The sequence below is a fragment of the Lepidochelys kempii genome, chromosome 5, assembly GCF_965140265.1.
Source record: "Lepidochelys kempii isolate rLepKem1 chromosome 5, rLepKem1.hap2, whole genome shotgun sequence".
NCBI lineage: Eukaryota > Metazoa > Chordata > Testudines > Cheloniidae > Lepidochelys > Lepidochelys kempii.
The window spans coordinates 51914121-51936967 of NC_133260.1; the positions used below are offsets into that span (position 1 = coordinate 51914121).

At 39.7% G+C, this 22847-nt stretch overlaps 1 protein-coding gene across 2 annotated transcripts in view; it reads left to right on the forward strand.

The window, feature by feature from the left end:
• Positions 1–22847, forward strand: part of RASGRF2 (Ras protein specific guanine nucleotide releasing factor 2) — a 215838-nt gene that overhangs the window by 43293 nt on the left and 149698 nt on the right. For both annotated transcript variants that reach the window (XM_073344381.1, XM_073344380.1), the window contains exons 2-7: positions 9188–9294; positions 15590–15737; positions 17273–17362; positions 18813–19066; positions 21044–21123; positions 21621–21814. In XM_073344381.1, the coding sequence (XP_073200482.1) occupies positions 9188–9294; positions 15590–15737; positions 17273–17362; positions 18813–19066; positions 21044–21123; positions 21621–21814 (873 nt within the window). The remainder of the gene's footprint in view (positions 1–9187; positions 9295–15589; positions 15738–17272; positions 17363–18812; positions 19067–21043; positions 21124–21620; positions 21815–22847) is intronic.

A 22847-nucleotide genomic window follows, 5' to 3' on the forward strand; every position in this document is an offset into this window, starting at 1 on the left:
ACCCTGCGCTGGGCTCATATGCTAGTCCCATCTGGGCTGCGGGTAGTGGAAGAAGGGACTTCACCTTTCCCTGCAAGGAGTAGCTGCGGTCGGGTCAGACCCACCCCTGATAACCTCCCCTGACTGCAAGAAACTCCATACCCCCCACTTCCTGTGCCCCCCATCCACCCAACCTCCATGCATCTGGACACCCCCATACCCAAACTCCCCCACCGAGCCTCACCCCTTGCACCCGGAATCCACCCATCAAGCCTCCCCACACCCAAACCCTCACCCTGCCAAGCCTCATCCCCTGCATCTGGAGCCTCCCTGCACCCATCCCCCGCCCCGAGTCCCATCCCTCTACATCTGGATCCCCACCCTGCAACCAGACCACTCCCTGCTGAGCCCCCTACACTCAAACCCCCACTTCTGTTGCACCTGGAACCCCCGCTGAGCCCTATCCCCCCATCCCCGCTGAGCCCTATCCCCCCACACCCAGGCCCCTCTGCTGAGACTCAACCACCTTCACCTGGACCCCCCGTAGAGCCCCATTGTCCCTGCCCCAGGAACCCCCCCAATGAGCTGCTGTGCATCCAGATCCCCCCACACGTGGACCCCCCTCCCCACTGAGTTACCCACAAATTGCCCCACCCAGAATCCTCTCCCCTGGACCCCCCGTAGAGCCCCATTGTCCCTGCCCCAGGAACCCCCCCAATGAGCTGCTGTGCATCCAGATCCCCCCACACGTGGACCCCCCTCCCCACTGAGTTACCCACAAATTGCCCCACCCAGAATCCTCTCCCCTCACACCTGGCTTCCCCCACACCAAGCCTCTCCACACTTGGATCCTGCCGGGCTGAGCCTGCCTGCCCCACCTGATGCAACTGGTGTGGAGGGGCAGGACCCAGGGGTGTTTCTGGGGTAGGCCCTTGTGCTGTATCAGATTCGGGTGCAGCTTCACCACTAAGTGTGTCCCGGGGGTGGGGGGAGAGGGGCTTTAGGATGATCTCCCACCTTTGTGCAGCCTCTGGCCTGCGCTCCCCACTGCCATGTTGGAGCCTCAACATTTATTTATTGACAAATAAAATTTGCAGAATTTAAAAATACTGTTCAGAATTTTCATTTTTTGGTGCAGAATTCCCTCAGGAGTAACCATTAGTTTTGTTTTCACATTTTATTTTTTCTTAGGATTTTCTCTTAAGATTTTAGCTGCAAACATTAAGTAGTGAACTAACTTCTATGGGGTACCACAGATGGTATTTTGCAGATGGTTAATCTGAAGCATGAAGAGGTTAAAGCCAAATGTTTAAAAAACTAGCTCAAATAAATCATAAACTCGAATCTTTGGACTGATTTTCGGAGCTGTTGAGCATCTAAAATTTCCATTATCTTCAATTTTAATTTTCTGGAAATGCTTATGAAAATTTTTAACTCAGTGATGTGCCCAAGACTGCACAGTAAGTCATTGCCAGAGCAGGTAATAGAACGTGGTCTCGTCTCCCAGGCTTAAATTCTAAACTACAATAGAGTAAGAAGACCAATAACTCTGTACACATCCAGTAAAATGAGATCACAAAAAACCATCTTACATTCTTCTTTTTTGTGTGAGTGTAATCAAGTAGCTATCTCAGTACTCAGAGTAGCAGCCGTGTTAGTCTGTATTCGCAAAAAGAAAAGGAGGACTTGTGGCACCTTAGAGACTAACAAATTTATTTGAGCATAAGCTTTCGTGAGCTACAGCTCACTTCATTGGACGCATACCGATGAAGTGAGCTGTAGCTCACGAAAGCTTATGCTCAAATAAATTTGTTAGTCTCTAAGGTGCCACAAGTACTCCTTTTCTTTTATCTCAGTACTGTCATTTTGATTCTAATTATTTGCAAGTGCAAAGTTGTGTGTGAAAATCTGGTGGCCAGTTTGAGGCCCTTTCAACATCTATTCTGGTTGAATTTTGTGCTGTGCTTGACTAAATTATGGTGTATTTTAAATGTCTTTCAGTACATAATTTTTGTAGAAACGTTAACATATCAATATGTCACTCAAAATGAATTCTTCTGACTCAGATTATTTAGTTTTAAGGCAAAATTTTATTATTAAGCTATTGATGCTCATCTCTGATCAGTCCATGATTCCAGCCTCAATTGTACACTCGTTAAATTTTCAAACAAGCACATTCGTGCTTTTTCCTATGCTACCTCTCACTTTTTGGGGGGTGCTCCAAGTAAACATCCGTGAATCTGTCTCATTGTTCTCTTTCAAATAGCTCCTCAAATCTCTGCTATGCTTACAAAACACTCAACAGTTAGGCTGCTGGTGTACAGAGATCACTCTCTGTGATACTGACCAATATTGTCTCTTTGTTTCCTTGCACTCCCCCATCTGTCATTTAATGTATCTTGTCTTATACTTAGATTGTAAAATACGTGGGGTAGGGATCATCGTTTTATTCTGTGTTTTGAACAGCACCTAGTACACTGGGATCCTGGTCCATGGCTTGATCTCCTAGGCACTACAGTAATACAAGTAGTAATAATTAATAAAAAGGGAGTGTCAAAGGTTGTACCTCCCCTGTAGCACCCCCTTTTGGCCATGTGTGGCTCTGCTGAAGCCTGCCTCAGTTTCCTCTTAAGTCAGGGCCTTTTAAGAGACTACACAGTCCAGATATTTTTAAAAATTGCCCTTCTTGGGTCAAATTTATTAAGCCTTACTTGACATCTTTCAAAATAGAACCCAGATTTACATAGTCTTCATCCCAGTTTCACTGGGCTTAACTCCTCCAACCTGAGGGTCTGTCCTGTCTTTAAAATTCACCTCTTCGGGCTCCATTCCCAAGATGGGTACAGCCCCTCCTCCCTAAGAGTCTGTGTTCCTGCTTTCCTAGCACTTTTTGCCCAGACTTCTCCAGAGGCTTTCCTTGCTGCTGAGTCAGGGCCCTTCAGGAACCTTCTTATTCCTTGCAGTGTCTGGAGGCACCTGCCAGCAATCACCAGCAGCTGTCTCCCTGTTTATAAAGTGCAGCTGCCTTTCTTTATGCCAAGTTGGGCAGCAGATTATTGGGACCCCAGGTGCACTGGACCCCACTCCCTATGAAAGAGGCCAGTCATTCTGTGACAGGGAGTTTGTATGATGGGGAGCCATACAGTTGTCTAGTTTTTGTCATGCAGAATACATAAAAACTTCTCCAGTCTAGCATAACCCTTATTTTTTCATACAACTATTGCAAATCTTGATCTGTGTTCTTCTTCCAGTGAGCGGTAACTACTAGCCTAGCAGTTCTTAAAAAGACACAATTAATGTAATCTTATGGTGTAAACTGCTTTAACGGGAAGCCAGCAGAATCCTAGATTCATCAGTGACAGCTGATTGTTCATGCAGTCATTTTTAATCATCTTCCTAATCCTGTTCCAGTAATTTCTAACCAGGGAGGCCCAGCAGATGTTCTCCACATCCCACAGTTTAGCACAGCTTCTCCAGCTTCCTTTCCAGTTTAAAAAGAAATTGAGACTAGTTGGACTTAGGTACCAGTAGAAGAGATAATATAATAGTTTTATTTAACACTTTCAGAAATAGAGGACGATGATCCTCCAACTTGATCACACTGTTCTTTCCATTGACTTATTTTTTTAATAGTGTGCTGCTAATAAAATGAGTTCTATTTTTTTCCTCTCTTTCCGGATACACTTAAAAAAGCCCTTTTGTGCAAGAGCTGTGTATGTTAAAATCAATGCTTATCATCCTTGTAAATCCATCCATTTGCATACTGAAAGAACAGCTTAAAAAAGGAATGACAATCTTTTGATATATGTACAAAGTACAGAATTTTTATTTAATCTTTAGCCTTCTACAAGTCTTCATTACATACTTCCAGGAGAAACAATAATAAAAATAATCTAACTGACCCAGATGCCTAATCCAAAAAATATAAATGCCTGTCTGTTAGACTAACAGATAAAAATGATGGTAGCTGATATAAATCTGTCCACAAGGTCATAAATATTTACTCTCAGTCACAAACAGCATGTTTACTGAAATGTGATTTTTTTTTATGACTACTGTCTAAATCAAAATGATGTGGAAATTGAACTGCTACTTAGAAGACTTGAGCAATAGTACTATTATTGTTTATATACGAGCAATCACACACACACCATGATGTTGAAAATCCAGGAATGTGTCACAGCTACTATCTTCTTTTCTAACTTGTTTGTAACAAATGCTTTTGATAAATAAGTAACATTTATAAAAATATTTGAAGTCCAAGGATTACTTCAGGATTCTTTTAAAAAATATATTATGGTGCTTTTGCATATACTTGTTGAGAGGTGAACCCTACTTTTAAATATTAGTTTGTGTGGAAAGTATCCACTTATGGTAGGATAGACAACTTGCCATGGTGTTGGAGAGCAATAAATATGCTCACAACTTTTTTAAAAAGCAAGTGAATCTTTAATAACTTCCAAAAATCTTCAGTTTTCTGTGCCAGCCATACCCACCAAGAGCTCGGTCCTGCTCCAGCTGAAGTCAATGGGAATTTAACGTTGACTTCAATAGGAACTGAATCAAACCTCTAGTCTGTCATTTTCTTAGACTAACAAGGCATTTATATCATGCTCATCACCATAGTAACTGAATGCTTCTAAAATCTATGTCATCCAAATCCTAAGACAAAATTTCCCTTGAAATCACTACAAGTTTTGTTTGAGTGAGGGCTGGGTTATCTGACCTTACAAGACAATATAGAGAGTGCTGTGAAATCAACTCTCCTCTCTCCCTCCTACTTCAATTATACCTAGAAAGTAAATTAATACTTCTACAGATCTATATATTTATTCTCATTTTATATTTGAATTTCCATCGTTATGAAACCCAGTAGAAACCAAGAACTTATAAAGACACATAGGTCACATTGATTTAAAAATACATACACATCACCTAGCCTAGTAATTCTGTACAAAATATGAAATAAATAGTCAAATCTCTGTGGTGTTAGTGTAATTGTTTTCTACATTTTAAAGATTATTTTAGCTGCATTGTGTCATAAAAAGGATCTTCTCTAATGCTCTTTTAAGTGGGTCCTTCCACAACTCATTAAATGTTTCTTACCCTACGTGGTACTCACATTTAAGTGGTAAGCATTGTTGAAAGATCATGGTTTTAGAGGATTGTCCTTTAAATGATGTACTGACCCTTTTCAGAGCTTTGGAGTGGTTTATCTCTGAAAATTCAATAGCTATGAGCCTTGACTTTCATTGTGAACTCTATTAAATGTGAATCTTTCTACTTTAGCTTGTTCCTATGATTTTTACTTATCTTTTGCTAATTTCTGTGCCCAAAGTCTTCTATATGAAACATTGTTAATATAGGATTTAGGAACTTAAGTTCAACGAATAATCTAATTCCTAAAGAAATAACTTCCTTTTTATGTATACCTTTCCATGGTCATATGGTATGTAGTCTACCTGAAGTTAATTAAAATGAAATCAAATATCCCAGTATATGCACTAGCATAAAGGCAGATGGATGTAGTAAATATATATACATTCTAATTAATAGGATCTACTTTGTAGTTTACTCATTACTAAAGAAGCAGCACCTACTGATGCATAATAGTTATATAGTAGTACATCTAATTTTGACGATTGTCAATATTTTTCATAAAATTAATCATTTTAATAGGGAAAGTGTCTCATGGACAATCTTTCCCTCCTGTTTGCAATTAGAAATTAGATTTAAATATTGACTTGAGACATTCTTTCTACCCATGATTGTAGATATTGTCTGTATATGTATTTCTGATCTTCTCTTCTTCTTGATACATTCCTAGATCTTTCTGTTTTAAAACAACCATTAACTCTGAAGATATACTTCATATTTTCTTGATGATTTTTGAAATTGCACTTTCCTCAGCGGATTTCTTGTATCGTCACCGCAGCTGAGCTGTGAACTTGACACATAAAGTAAAATGTTCCAGACCGTGTTAGTCTGTGTCAGCAAAAAAAAACAAACAAAAAAAAAACAAACACAAAAAACACAAGGAGTACTTGTGGCATCTTAGAGACTAGCACATTTATGTGGGCATAGGCTTTCGTGGGCTAAAACCCACTCCATCAGATGCATGCATAAAATAAAATGTTTGTTTACAGCACTGCAGGGTTACTATTTGTACCAATGGCTGATGGAGCAACAGGAAGCTGAGTTAGATATCTCACTACTGCTTAGAATGACTTGGAGCTTACAGTTAGACTCCAGATACAGAAGTAGTTATGTTTAGTGGGGAGAGCATTTTGTCTCCTCATACTTTACATTTACCCGAGAAGACTCATTTTATACCAGCTTACTGTTCAGTGCCCTATCCTGAAGTCCTTCACTCACAACTCCCATAAACTTCACTAAGGCCATGTCTACACTACAAAGTTAAGTCAACTTTATGTAAGTCGCCATGGAGCCTCCAATTTAAACAAGTCGATCTTGTGTGTCCACACTACGCTAATTGTGTCGTCGGAGTGCATCCTCACTGGCAGGGCTTGCATCAACGCATGGAGCACTGCACTGTGGGTAGCTATCCCACAGTGCAGATACCCAAGTGGAATTTTGGGTTGGGCTTGCAATGCCTTATGGGACCAAAACATTCGCATGGGTGGTTATGGGGACATAGTGTTAGCCTCCCATGATGCACTTCCCTCCCTCCCTCCCTGAAATCAACGGCAAACAAACCGAGCCTTTTTCAAGTCTTTTTTCATAAGCCTTGGTTACGTGCGTGGACCCCATAGCACGATAAGCGTGGGCCCTGCTCAGCTGTAGCATTACAAACAGCTCGCACCTTATCTTACAGTATTTACACAGCCAATATAGGAGCTGCCACATAGAACAATATGATGCCACGCATGCAGCCCTGCTGGAAGACACAGAGCGGAGCAATTCACAGTTGCTGACGACAGTCATGCATTACCTTGACAAGGTTGAGCGCCGTTTCTGGGCCCGGGAAACAAGCACTGACTGGTGGGACCGCATTGTTATGCAGCTATGGGATGATGAGCATGGCTAAAGAACTTTTGAATGCGTAAGGCCACTTTCCAGGAAGTGTGTATAGAGCTTTCCCCAGCCCTGAAGCACAGCAATACTAAAATGAGGACTGCTCTGACAGTGGAGAAGCGAGTGGTGATAGTTCTGTGGAAGCTTGCAACGCCAGACTGCAACCAGTCAGTGGGACATCAATTTGGAGTGGGTAAATCTACCATGGGATCTGTTGTGATCCAAGTTTGCAGGGCCATTAACAGATTCCTGTTAAGAAGGGTAGAGACTCTGGGCAACATGCAGGACATAGTGGATGGTTTTGCTGCGATGGCGTTCCCTAACTGTGATGGGGCAATAGATGGAATGCATATCCCTATCTTGGCAACAGACCAGCTTGCCAAAGAGTACATAAACAGAAAGGGATACATCTCAATGGTGTTGCAAGCGCTAGTGGATCACAGGGGCCATTTCACTGACATCAACGTGGGATGGTCGGGGAAGGTGCATGATGCACGTTTCTTTAGGAACACAGGTCTGTTCAGAAATCTGCAAGCAGGGACTGTCTTTCCAGACTGCAAAATAATCATTGGTGATGTTGAAATACCAATCGTGATCCTGGGAGACCCAGCCTACTCCTTGCTCCCATGGCTCATGAAGCATACACTGGTAGCCTGGACAGCAGTAAGAACCAGTTCAACTGTAGACTGAGCAAGTGCAGAATGGTGGTGGAATGTGCCTTTGGACGTTTAAAAGGCCGCTGGCATTGTTTGCTTACTAGGTTAGACCTCAGTGAAAGCAATATCCCCATTGTTATTGCTTCCTGCTGTGTGCACCGTAATATCTGTGAAACAAAGGGAGAAAAGTTTCCTCTGGGGTGAGGGAGTGAGGCAGATCACCTGGCAGCCAATTTTGAGCAGCCAGACACCAGGGCAATAAGATGGGCACATCGAGGGGCTCTGCATCTCCGTGAGGCTTTGAAAACCAGTTTCAGCAATGAGCCAGAGTAATGTGACACTTATCTGTGTTGTTCCTTACTGAACTGTCCCCTCCATTGCATTTTCTCCCCTGTAAACTCCACCCCACCAACTACCATGTGTTGAATGAATAAAGAGCCTTTTCCCCTCAATCCATTAAATTTTATTATGCACACAAACACACAGAGACAGCAAAGAAAAGTAAGATAACTTGGGGCAAAAGGGCTGATAACATTGTAGGGGGAGAAACAAGGAAAGCTTGCTTACAGATGCATTGCAATAGCAATCAAAGGGGTGGGAATGGGCGCCTTCTGGTCCTTGTACCCTCCTCTGGCGTTGAGTGCAAGGGATACCGAAAATTCCCTCCCCCCAATTCCCTCCCCCCACCCCATATGACATTTTGGGGAGGAGGATGTAGAACTGGGTGATGATGGCAGCAGGTTCAGCATTGGCTGCAGAGGGACTCTAGTATCCAGTTGCCTTTCTTGAGCCTCAACCAGACACCTCAACATGTCTGATTAGTCCTTCATAATCCTCAGCATCTCTTCATGCATGGCACATTCTAGTTCCCTGCATGGTCTCCTGTCCTCTCTGTCCATGTCCAGGTTCTCGGACAGTGCAATCCTCCATGTGCTAAGCTCTGTCTTGTCACTCTCAGAGGTGCATTAACTCATTGAACATGTCCTCCCAAGTCTTCTTTTTCTGCCTTCAAATCTGGGAAAGTTTCTGTCCCAGTGTGGAGGATGCGCCGACAGACAAGGTTTCAGCTGCAAGGAATGCAAATCACAAACAATTATTTTCAACTGTCACTCATACCCACAGGAGAGGTCTTTTCTAAAGTAGCATTTGAGAAAAATAAAAGAAATTGACCTAAGGTTAAAAAAAAAAAACAACGCAAAGAATGAACTACAAAGATGCCATCCTTAAGTCACCCTGTTGTACACAAGTATTGCAGCTGTTAAAAGAATTATTCTATGATGTCTTCTATTTGAAAGCTTTAGAACAATGAGTTATCATAAGTGTCATGAAAGCTGCTATAAGAATATAGGTTAAACTTCAGCTTTGCATTTTATGGCTTTCATCAGTTGAAACTGAATCCTTAGCAGTGTGTAATGTTTTGGGTTGTATCAAAATTCATAATATTTTATTGTATGTTATGCCTGTGTTTTACTTAGCAGCATTTTTAAAACAACTTTTTTGCCCCTTAAAATTCGCAGTACTTCTTTACTGTTGTCTTTGGCCATGAAGGGCAGAAGCCACTGGAGCTCCGTTGTGAGGAAGAAAGTGATGGAGATGAATGGGTAGAAGCTATCCACCAAGCTAGGTATGAAACCGGCCTCTTAATTTATTCTAAACTCCACTTTTTATTCTTAAGAAGATGGTAGAGATTTTTAATCTAAATCCACTCTCTCTTAAAAAAAAAAAGTAATTTATTTTAGGCAAATGTATACTTACATTCCCTAGGTGAGTTTCACTGGATAGAGTATTACAGATACAAATTGTTAAAGGCACATGTGTTCTGTATCACAAACATCAGTGCTCTAGACAAAATTTGTTTCAGAGAACATGTTTTCTTAGTGCAAAATACTTAGGGATTAATTCATTTTAAACGCAAGAGCTGCTTGGTTAGTAACTTGCAAGTCAGAAATAAGTGTTCTGTAGCCATAGAAATGAGATAGCGAGTGACTCACAAAAATGCCTTCAGATACGAGGGTACAAAAATGCGGAGACTGAACTATATTTATATAATAAATACATTTCAATAAATAAAATGCCAGTCACAAAATTTAAATCCAAAACACTTTCTAGTGTGCAAAAAATGAAAGGGTTGTAGACCGTCACTTGACTGCATTATGACTTTCTACCACCCAGTACCCCTTTCCTCAGAAAGGGCCTGGGTGAGGAAGGTGAGGATTACAGCATAATGTGAAAGTCAGCCAACTCAGGTTTTGCGAATTGAGCTGTAGAAATGAAGGCCCTTTCCTGAAATGCATTTCCTCCAGGCCCGTCCCTCATTTCAGCAATCACAGTTAATCTGAACTGCTATGGTAATATACCGAGAGGGCAGCAGTCTCTGAGTTGCTCAGGATCCAAACCTTGTAAATACATAAATGGAAATGGTGTTGCTCTTGACTAAAAAATGAGCATGAGTTTTCATTTGCAATTATTTGTTGATGTTGTAGAGGGTCCTGGCTCCACTCCAGGCAGGCTTTTTGATGTGTGATATGTATAAAAGGGGTTACAATCCCAGCCTCTCTTTTCCTCACCTCCCACTTGTTGAGGGTATGTGGTTCAGGGGTCCTCTTGAACACTGAGGAGGAACCTAAAGAAATTGAATCAGGGCCTGAGAAGCAGCAACCCAAAGACTGCAAGAGGAACCATTCTTGCAGAGGATGGAGATGGTGCACCAGAACCACTGCACACTATGCAGGGTAGGAGAAAAGGGAGAGTTGTTCTTAGAAGGGGTGATTGTTTTACAGCAACTCAGCACAGCAGTGCTCTGAGTCAGGGGAGCTGATCTGGGTAGAAATGAGGGAACACATGAGAGGGAACAGATAATTTAGGCCTGAGTGGGGTTAAAAAAGGCAGGTTTTCCCCACAGATCTACAATATAAGGGTCAGAAAACCAATATACTGGGTAAGGATTAGTCTGAGACCACCAAACTCATTTTCTCTTGTTTTTTAAATCAGTATTTGAACTCTGGCCTCCAATTGTGGCCTAAAACACAGGTTTTCACTATCAATAGGTTTTACACGGACCCCGTAAAGACAATGTTGCCCCCATCCCCATCTTGATCTAGCCTCTCCTTCCATCAAAATCACATTTATCAGGTGTCTTATCAAATTTCTTTATTTGCTGGAGAACTTTTGATGGATTCAGTAATTTTATTCAGTTCTGTCATTCTGTATCATATTATAAAAGTATAGAATTGCTGCTCTTAAAATGTAAAGCTGCTTTTCCAGGAAGTTACACATTCACTTTTCTTGTATAGGTGTCCAAACCAGAAGAGTAACGCTAGATGAGATGGGTGCAGCTTGTTGTATAAATTCTTTGCCTCCCTGTAATCTGACAGTTCAATACTTTGATATCACTTTCTTTTTAATGAGGATTTTTTGATATATGAGTTATTTAATGATACACCAGCACAGTATTGTAACTGACTCCCGCCCTCCAGCCCCAGGGTGTCACTATGAGCCCTGTGGTACACCAGTCCTAAGTGCCTGGTAGTGTGCTCGGTATACCATACGCTCAGAGGCAAGTCCTGTAGGTGCTTCAAGCTTTAGGCCCTTCAAACTCTAGACCTTGGTGGGTCCCCCATAACACTGAATCTGATGAGTAACACAAGATGCATTACTACGGTTGCCTGGAAAAAACATTACACTTTTAGGATGGCTCTAAGTCACATAAAAGGTTGATAAACACAAGTCCCAGTTCAGCCCCAAGGATGGTTCAGTCCCGGAGTATGAAGGTGGGGCTCCTCTAGTTTAGGGCAGGGATACTCGCTCAAGGCCACCCCTTTCCAGAGACAATCACGTGCTGGCCTGCAAATCCCTTGGCCACGGTCCTGTCCTTTTATGTAGCGCCTGCAGTCTCATTCAGGCCCATTGCCTCACTGTTTGCAGGCCACTCTTGAATGTCCACTAGCTGTAGCTACCACTGGCCCCTTTGCCAACCACCAGTTTCTTCCCAGCCCAGTTCTCAACCCTTCAGTCCCAGCTCCTAAACTGCCTGGCCTCCTGCTCCTGCTTCAACACGTTGACATCACTTTGTTTTTAATGAGGATTTTTGGATATAAAGGTTGTTAATTAATGGCACATCAGCACAGTATAAGTATCAGATAACTTGCTCCCTCCTGCTCCTGCTTGCCTCCAGCTCCCTCCTGAGCCAGGTCCTTTCTGACCTCTGATTTTACTTCTCTTCCCTGTGCTGGAAGTATTGTGGAGCAATCTTTTGGCTGGGAGTAACATAGTTCTTAGTAAACAGCCAGCATAGCTGTATAAATCACCTTACTAAATAAACTGTGAAGAGCTGGCAACTCTAGTACATATTGGGGATGGGAAGGAAGCAGATAGAAATATCAAAAGGCAAACCAAACATGTGAGATCATCTAAAAAAATCCTCATGATTTTTGGAGGTCTGACTCATGCCTTTTGGGGTGGGCAATACCACAGCAGTTTGGAACCAAACCCAGCAGGTTCTTTTTGCTAGAGATTCAGATACATTAGATTTACTTGGAGTTTCATGTTTGCACATGGAATTTCAGAATAAATATTTATTTCAGAATAAATCATGAACCTCCCCCACTCCACCCCTTTTAGTTTCTCTGTCTCTTAACAGAACCTAGGACTCAGCTTTAACTTAGAAGACCTTCTTGGAAAGGAGGATTATTCCAGGGGCCTAAAACTTTTCTTTCCCTGATCACTCAATCAGGGGAAAGGGAGAAAAGCCTGTTCATACTCCACTGTGGGTATGTTTTAGGGGAAACCAATAACTACTCCCCATATCTTTAATTTTGATGGTGAAGGAAATGTTGCCTGGTTTGGAAATTGGTGCCATCATTTCTTACAACCCTAGCTAGTAAATAGGACAAGCATCATAAGTACACTTCAAAAGAACAAACAATTTTCAGTCCTTTTTCACAGGTCTATATAGCGAAGTCCTTGTTCCTTAATGGAGCATGCCTTACAGGGGGATAGTGGAAGTCTAGACTGACATATAGCTCACTGTGGGATGTACATAATTATTCATGCAAGATAAAGTTTTTCTAGGCATTCCTCTAAAGGAAGGAGTGTTAGCAGATGAACAAAATAAAAATAAAATAAATATCACAATTTATAATCCAACTCTGTAATTTATATAGATTGTGACCATAGCAACTGCTAACAGTGTTGCTTTGCTCTGCCATTTAATGTAACTTTGAGCTGAAAACAAACATAATTTTCTTTAATTCTTAATTGAACAAATTCAACAGTAAAACTTTATGAAAGGGAAAAAATAGAAAATAGGGGCTTCTTACTTATCCCTATATATGTTTGAGTTCCCTAAAGCTATTCTTTCCATTGTTCAGGTTAATTCCCATTTTTTTTCTTACATATAACATAAACACAGTTGTCATTAAACATGGGAGGAGAATAAAGGATCGGGGCTTAATTTTCCTCTCACTTACATGAGCTTTTCATCAGTGCTATTCCTTCTGATTCACATAATTGTAAGGGAGAGAGAATTGGGGTCTTAGTTATTGCTTCTATTTCAGACACCTTTAACTGCCACAGATGCTTTTTGACACTTAAGAAGAAGACTGACTACTCTAGAGTCTGCAAAATAAATTCTTGAAAACTGAAAAATAGGTGCACTACTACAGATTATTTTTAATGGCTGTATCTCATTTCAACTATTGTTCATTCCACTAATAATATATAGGATGTTTCCTGATTGATTTCCCCAGGAATACATATATTGTGATATTAATTATTGAAAAAAGCCCAGCGCTGTTTGGATGGGTGGTTATTGTTATACTATTATTATGATGATGATTACAATAATTAAATGATAAAAATAAACACTGTAGAGAAAAGTTTCAACATTTTAAATCCTTTTCATAATCCATTAAGAGAAAAAAATCTTGTTTTATGATGGCTTTGGGAACGCCCTCCAATTAATTTAAATATGAGCTTTTTTCCAGGTCAGCAATTTAATGTAATAGCCATATTCAGTGTTGGAGCCCTCCAGTACATGACTCCATTAATTTTTAATGAATTGACAATAAATACATAAAAAAGAGTAAAGTCAGAGAATATGCATATTTTAAGTTTTTCTTTTTATATCAAGTCCCAAAAACGAAGAAAAAGTATTCATTATTAAATGATTGTTGCAAAATAAGAGAAGTTTAAACATCGGAAGACATTTAGTCAAAATAACTTGGTATTGCCCTTTCTACCCCATACCCTTTGCAGACATAAGAGTGGAAGGAATTCAGTACTCAGCATTTTGAGTGAGAGTTCATAGACAGAAATAAATCACAATCAAGTAGAACAGCACATACTAAAGATTCTCAGTGGTAGCAGATGACAGAACAAGGAGTAATGGCCTCAAGTTGCAGTGGGGGAGGTTTAGGTTGGATATTAGGAAAAACTTTTTCACTAGGAGGGTGGTGAAGCACTGGAAAGTGTTACCTAGGGAGGTGGTGGAATCTCCATCCTTAGAGGTTTTTAAGGCCCGGCTTGATAAAGCCCTGGTTGGGATGATTTAGTTGGGGATTGATCCTGCTTTGAGCGGGGGGTTGGACTGGATGACCTCCTGAGGTCCCTTCCAACCCTGATATTCTATGATTCTATGATTTAGTGCTCCCTCGTGCAAGATTTTCTGCAGTCTGGCTATGATCTGGCAAAAGACTTAAGCAAGTGCTTTACTTTAAGTACCAGTGCTCTCATTGACTTCAGTGGGACTATTCATATATTGAAAGCCAAACACATTAGGATTGTTTCTACCATATGGAACCTATGTTGGCATAGCCATGTAGAGACAGTCTACACCAAGAAAAGGAGGTTTCTGTTGGTGCAGGAGTACCAGGTACCTGAATGAAGTTAGCTACATCAGTGGAAGCATTCTTCTGTTGGCATAGCTAGGTCTGCACTGGGGTTTTTGTAAGCATAGCTATGTTGCTCAGAGGTTTGTTTTTTTCCACACTCTGACTGATGTAGCTAGGCCAATTTAATTCTTAAGTGTAGACCGAACCTAAGTACTTTGCTGGATCAAGGCCAGAGTGCACAGCACCTTGCAGAATCAAGCTTTCCACACATCTCTAGTACCTATTTAAGAGAGGTTGAATCACATGGAAAAAAAAAAGTCACGTGAAGAGATTGTATAGGAAGAACTGATTTGAAAACATGACACCATGAAAATTCATTTTCTTTTTACCCAGAAGATGAGTATGGTACTGCCAGTAAGTGTTCTGGTCATGGCATATGGTCTGGCTTAGAGATACAGTCCCTTGACAGAAAATAATATGGAGCAGGAATAAATTACTAATACAGGAGTTAAAGAAAAACAATAATGGCATAATTTCTGGATTAGTTTTTTAAAAGATTCTATTGCTATCTCAAACTTGTTGAAAAACAAAATATTGAAAACCAAATTATTGGATAACTACAATAAATATGGGAACAAAAACCTCCTTCATGATTAAGGGCATGTTACCAGAGTGATAGGTACAGATGGATAAAAATAGTCCTGGAATTAATGCCAAATACTGAAAGCAGGAGATAATTTTTTTCATTAAATGCTTTGTTTTTAATAAAGTTCCTGGGTTTGTCCTGAATATAAGGAGCTCAGATAAATGACTCTGAGATTACCTCCCTCTCTGATGGGGCAAACAGAAACCTGCAATAATTATGATACATACACCTTGTGTAAAAATACGGAATGTTAAAATATAATTACACATTAGAGATTTGGCTGCATTATGATTAAACTATGAATTATATATTAAGCAAAAGAAACACAATATTGTGAGGCTCTTTTACTCATCACACAAGATAGGTTTAGTCTATCAATACTATATAAAAAGATATGGAAGTCAGCATTTGGCTTATTTACTAATTAATATTTTTCTCCCTAGTTACTCAGACATTCTGATTGAGAGAGAGGTCTTAATGCAGAAGTATATTCATCTAGTTCAAATTGTAGAGACCGAAAAGATTGCAGCCAATCAGCTTCGACATCAACTTGAAGATCAAGACACGGAAATTGAAAGACTAAAATCTGAGGTATTTGCATGCAATCACATTACTAAAGTGTCAATGATTTAGTATAGTTTGATTACTTTGTTATCTCTATTGCATAATGTCCCTATTCTTGCAATCTTTGTGGACCTATAATAGGTCAGTAAGGAAAATACTCAATAGTCCCGTTAAAAACACTAGGTCAGAATTTTCCTTTTAAAGTTAATTACTTAGTGATTATTTAGTTTATTTAGTTGCCTTATTGGCAGAGTATTTTAAAAGACCCATCAGTTTGTGATTTGGATTCTGCTATTCATATTATTTACTGTGTCTTAACAGAATGCAGTTGAAAAGCATTTGTTTGGTCCTCAACACATTTTTCTCTGGCTTAATTTTGTTGTGATTCAGCATTGTAATCTATACCGGTGTAGTCTGTTCGTATAAAATAATGCTTGATTGGATAAGGGATTTTCATAGATTCATAGATTCTAAGGTCAGAAGGGACCATTGTGATCATCTAGTTTAACCTCTTGTATAACACACATCATAGAATTTCCCCAAAATAATTCCTAGTGCATATCTTTTAGAAAAACATTCAATCTTCATTAAAAAATAGAAAAGGAGTACTTGTGGCACCTTAGAGACTAACCAATTTATTTGAGCATGAGCTTTCGTGAGCTACAGCTCACTTCATCAGATGTTTACCGTGGAAACTGCAGCAGACTTTATATACACACAGAAATCATGAAACAATACCTCCTCCCACCCCACTGTCCTGCTGGTAATAGCTTATCTAAAGTGATCAACAGGTGGGCCATTTCCAGCACAAATCCAGGTTTTCTCACCCTCCACCCCCCCACACAAATTCACTCTCCTGCTGGTGCTAGCCCATCCAGGAGAGTGCTAGCACCAGCAGGAGAGTGAATTTGTGTGGGGGGGTGGAGGGTGAGAAAACCTGGATTTGTGCTGGAAATGGCCCACCTGTTGATCACTTTAGATAAGCTATTACCAGCAGGACAGTGGGGTGGGAGGAGGTATTGTTTCATGATTTCTGTGTGTATATAAAGTCTGCTGCAGTTTCCACAGTAAACATCTGATGAAGTGAGCTGTAGCTCACGAAAGCTCATGCTCAAATAAATTGGTTAGTCTCTAAGGTGCCACAAGTACTCCTTTTCTTTTTGCTAATACAGACTAACACGGCTGTTCCTCTGAAACCTGTCATTAAAAAATAGTTAGTGATGGAGAATCCATTGTGGCCAATGGTTAATTACTCTCACCATTAAAAATTTACACCTTATCTCCTGAGGTGGTAGAGTCTGGAAGAAGCACTCAGTCTCTGGAGGAGGAAGCACCTCCTAATGCTATTTATGTTTCCTCTGGCTGGAGCAGGAGCATCACTGTTTGTTTCCAGAGAGCTGTGTCCAGGTCTCCTCACCCAGAAGGATGTTTATAATGCTGTACAGGTGTAAGAGGCCCCCAGAAGATCCTTGAAAGAGAACAAAGTGCTACATATTAGATACTGTAACTGAACATTTCTAAAATCTTGAAGAAAACATTAATGGTATTCTTGTTTTTGTCAGATTGTAGCTCTCAATAAAACTAAGGAACGAATGCGGCCTTATCAAGGCAACCAGGAAGATGAGGATCCAGACATAAAAAAAATTAAAAAGGTAAACTGTCATGTACCCTGCTTGGGGGGAGAAAATGGAGATAAATGTACCTGTGTTGGTTTACTGTACAATTAGTTTTGCTTTCATTGATTGTTTCCTAGTTTGCTATCCTCAAGTGTAAAGCTGCTCATTTCACCCTGTCTGTACCTAAACCAGTTAAGTCACAGCAGCTTTTAACATTTCCGTTGTATGAAAGCAGAATATTTAGTTACATGTTACTTAATAGGGTAATCTTTACTTGCTATGTACATGATCATTTTTGTCATAAACGAGTTACATAGATGTAATATTGTTGTGACTTCAGAGCAGTTAGGAACATTTGGACTCAAGCAATCGGCTATTTCCTTGTTGGTGAAGAAATATGTGACTACTTTATCCACCATTTGTGCAGTTCTTACAGAACATGATTTTGAAGAGGGTTGTTTGGTAGCAAAAATAGAGTTCAGCTTATGTCTCATTACTGCAAATAGTACACTGCTTTTGGAAATTCAGAAAACAGTTTGATATTAGTTTTCAGCTTGATCTTTTTGGTGGTAATATCTTCAGGATGCTGTAGACCAACATTCAAAAGGGCCTCAATTCAGTCTTTATTTGGACCTTGTAAACTTAGCATATGCAACAAGTGCATGAGGAGTTTTTAGTATCATTTCCTGTGCATGCAGGTAACTGTGCTCCAGAAATGTGCCTTTGGGGGTTGCATACGCAAAATTTTACAGACACACACACAAATATAAGTTATATTTTGAAATTTTGACTCGTGCTTACCACACCCATTAATGATACTCCTTTGTGTTATGACTGTGTACTTGGGTTTTCACTCAGCCTTTCTGGGTGTGGTAGTCCAGGAGTCATTCTGGACTAACTGTGAGTTGATGCCACATTGTCTGGGTTTCCCTTGCTACCTGCACGGGCCTTTATAATGAAAGCTAGCCACAACCTTAGGTACAGAGAGACTACTGCTTTTCTACAGTAAGGTCATACAGTTGCTCAGTAAATACACATCTTGATAGTTGTATTAAATTGGGTTTATTTTTAAACTCATTTCTTGAAAGTAACATGTTCCCATATGAGGTTTTAGATTTCCCTTGGAAGAAGGTGTAACTGCATATGGCACCTGAGCTTATGTTAAAGGTACCAGTACATATCTGTGATACTTTTCCAATCTAAATTCTAATAGCAGATTTTACTGAACAACTATAGTATTTGCTCTAATAAATGGATATCTTTAAAATGTACATGCATGGCAATCAGAGAGCAGTAAATCATTAGAGGCCTTGGCAATTAACAAGGGGGTCTGCACAGCATATTCATATATTTTGAAATGAAGATATATGTGATACAAACAGCTCTTGCCATGATGAAAAACTGGCTTAATTTCTTTGTTTGTTGTTAACTTTTTGAACGTGCTTCTCATTACTCTCCTTGTTGTTCTGTATTTGATCAATTTTAGGTTCAGAGCTTTATGCGAGGCTGGTTGTGCAGAAGAAAATGGAAGACAATTGTCCAAGATTATATTTGTTCTCCGCATGCAGAAAGCATGAGAAAGAGAAACCAGATAGTTTTTAACATGGTCGAGGCTGAATCTGAATATGTGCATCATCTTTACGTTCTTGTAAACTGTTTTCTCAGGCCCTTAAGAATGGCTGCAAGTTCAAAGAAACCACCTATTAGTCACGATGATGTTAGTAGCATTTTCCTCAACAGGTAGTTGATTTTTGTCTACTTCATCACATTGTGCTTCAATTTTACAGTAGTAAGGTTGGTGGATAACATTTTGTCCTGACTTTTATCGTATGCAACCTCACTGAAGTAAATCATGTTTCCTGGGGTGTAAGTCGGAGCACGATCTCTCCCCTGTTTTAAATTATACCTGTTTGACCTCTCTGCACACATTCTACTTTTTCCTCTGCTGAAGGAGGAAAGTAGAACTGTCTCTTCATGATGCACTGGGGAAGAAACTTCTCTGTCCTTTCCTTCTTTTTCTCAAGAAAGCAAGACAAAGCTTAACGCATTCACATGGTCCTGGTAGATCCTAGGGATGAGCATGCTGAATTTTGTTCATATTTTCTTTTGTCCTGCCTAAAGAACCGCTTTCTCACTTGCCTGTCTCTCCAGATCAGCTTTCCCTACAAGGAAGAATGATTCTTTGCACCAGGCAGCTTGATACTATAGCACCCAGATACTGTGGTGACAAACAAGTGCATGAAAAATGGGCAGATAGTCAAACTGAATGAGGAGTGGGGGTGGGTGTATGCCTCTTATTATAGATGCAATCTTGGTGGCTTGTAAGGCATTTATTAGAGTGCATGAGAATGGCTGTGATCAGTAAACAGTTTGAAACAGTTGAGGCAGTACTGCATAGTACTCCAACTATTGGTTAGTTAGTAACCTAGCTTTCTGGCTTTGTTAATTCTGAGAACCAAGTGCTGTTCTGGGACCTTTGAAACATGCACAGGCCACGCTACTTGATCTTTCATGCTGATTTCCTTGTTCTGCATGTTTCCTCCCTAATGTCTGCAAGTCAAACAGATAAATTCAGAGGAGGAAATCTTAATTATGAGCAGTTTTGTTTATGTGCCCTGCAAGGTTTCCTTTCAAGACCAAAATGCATTATCACATAAATAGCTCTAGTGAGTTATATTGTCATTGACCTAAGATGGGCAATTTTAAAGCTCACACTGAAGAAAAAAGCAATAAGGTATACTGGCACCATGTAGACTTGAAAAAGTAGACAAAACCTCAATATGGCTTTCTATGTCTTACTGCTGTGTTTAAGTTAACATAATGCATTGTCCAAAATATTCCTTCAGTTGGTACACCTGCTCAATAAAAAGAAAAGGAGTACTTGTGGCACCTTAGAGACTAACCAATTTATTTGAGCATGAGCTTTCGTGAGCTACAGCTCACTTCATCGGATGCATACCGTGGAAACTGCAGCAGATATTATATACACACAGAGATCATGAAACAATACCTGCTCCCACCCCACTGTCCTGCTGGTAATAGCTTATCTAAAGTGATCATCAAGTTGGGCCATTTCCAGCACAAATCCAGGTTTTCTCACCCTCCACCCCCCTACACTTGGGGGTGGAGGGTGAGAAAACCTGGATTTGTGCTGGAAATGGCCCAACTTGATGATCACTTTAGATAAGCTATTACCAGCAGGACAGTGGGGTGGGAGCAGGTATTGTTTCATGATCTCTGTGTGTATATAATATCTGCTGCAGTTTCCACGGTATGCATCCGATGAAGTGAGCTGTAGCTCACGAAAGCTCATGCTCAAATAAATTGGTTAGTCTCTAAGGTGCCACAAGTACTCCTTTTCTTTTTGCGAATACAGACTAACACGGCTGTTACTCTGAAACCTGCTCAATAACGTATGTGGAATTTGTTATTTAATAAACAATTTTAATAAAATAGCTGAACATTTGAAAGACTATATCCCTGTAATCTGCTTTAGGTGTTTTTATAATGACTTAGATTTGTACCTAAAAAAAGTTGAATTTTTAGTTATTAAATACTAAAAAATAGATGCAATATGTTGCTATAGAAATGTTGAGTTCTATAATATTGTGAGTGCACATAGTGCAAAAGTACTAATCGGAAAGGATTTTTTTTTTGTGAACTATTAGTTAGAAAATAAGGTTTGAATTTTTTATTCTTTCAATACTTCTTTTTCAGTGAAACTATAATGTTTCTTCATGAAATATTTCATCAAGGATTAAAAGCAAGAATAGCTAATTGGCCTACTTTAATTTTAGGTAAGTTGTTGTTACTTGTATTCAGACAATGAGATTTTCATGTCACTTTTCACCATTGGGTGACTTTTAAAAAAAAATGAATTGTCCCTTTTATGTACTATACATTTACAGAACTAACTCTATACATATAATTGTATATGATTATTAGGGATTGAGGAAAATTGTGGGTGTCAATTTGTCAGTATTTTTTGTGGGGAATAGCAGGGCTCTTCAGAGGTATGAGGGCTCCTTTTGGAGGTCAGCCTTTGGGAGGAGGTCAGCCTCTGCCCAAAGATTAGTCTTGGCATAGTCCCTGAACTTCCCATTATCATTCTGGTGCTACTATATGGTCAAAATGGTGATGCTTTGTCAGGAGAGGGGACCAAAGTTTGTATGACTCTATGAATATAATGGAAATAGAGCTGATCATAGTAATGCCGCTTCGATAGAGCTGACAGAATTTTTTGTGTAAGAGATGGATAACCAGAAAAACAGTGTTGTCTTGATTTTTTTTCTAGCTGACTTATTTGATATTTTGCTGCCAATGCTGAACATTTATCAAGAATTTGTTCGGAATCATCAGTACAGTCTACAAGTACTGGCAAACTGTAAGCAAAACAGAGATTTTGACAAACTCTTGAAGCAATATGAAGCCAACCCAGCATGTGAGGGGCGAATGCTGGAAACATTCCTTACTTACCCTATGTTTCAGGTAGTCTCTACATTTTTGTGATTGCACATTTATAAAATTCATTTGCATCATTTATTGTTGCAAAAATTAAGATCTGTTGAAGGTAACTAATTGCTTAATTAAAAATACTTGCATGAAAATTAATTTAGTCATTTGTTTATCACATATTATTCTGATATTGTTTGCATGTGGAGTGATAGTTTCAAAATTACACTTATTCCATTGCATTCAGGATCTTGCACATGTGGAAAGAAGAATGTGGGAGGAGGAATTGTGCCTAAATAAATAAATAAATAAAAATGGAGAAGCAGATCCTCTATCTTGATCTGCTCCAACAGCATGAAAAGGTCTGTAGTGAGCCACACACCAGCTCACTAGTGCAAGTTAGAGCAGCCCCAAGGCTGCTGTAATTCGAGCTAGTGCTGGAAGCAGGCAGATAATCAAGGAGGAGCAGTTATTAAATCCCTGACAGGACTTCATGCTTTTCAGTGATCAACTTCTGCTAAGTGTGGTGAAGAATTTATCCCAAACAACTTAAAAAAGTTTATTGTACTTCTGCTAACATGTCTTGATCTGATTGGATGAATTATTTTCATCTGTTTGCAAGGTTCTATAAACCACTAGTCTGGTTGTTTTACAGCAATTACATTTGGCATAATTATTTACTTATCAAAATCCTGAACCTAGTTTATATAGTTTTTCAAAAGAAAGTGTTGCTGATATAAAAATACTGACATTTGTATAATCATGCTAGTTAATAGCCACATCTGCCCAAAGGGTTTACTTGTGTTAGCACCTGTAGCATTCTCATTTGTCTTTGGTGAGCTCTTATTTTTAAATGTTGTAAATTTATTCTGCTGAATTGACGAAAACAGCTGGTGATCCATAAAGGGGATGTTATCTTAATTATTGATTGCTTTATTTGTATATAATATGCAGATTTGCAATCTCTCTGCTTATGAATTTTAGATGTATGGAATGTGAAAGGGAGGCATGCTCCATTGCCTAAGGCCTAAATTTCCAAAAGTGACTAGGGATTTTGGGTACCTCAATT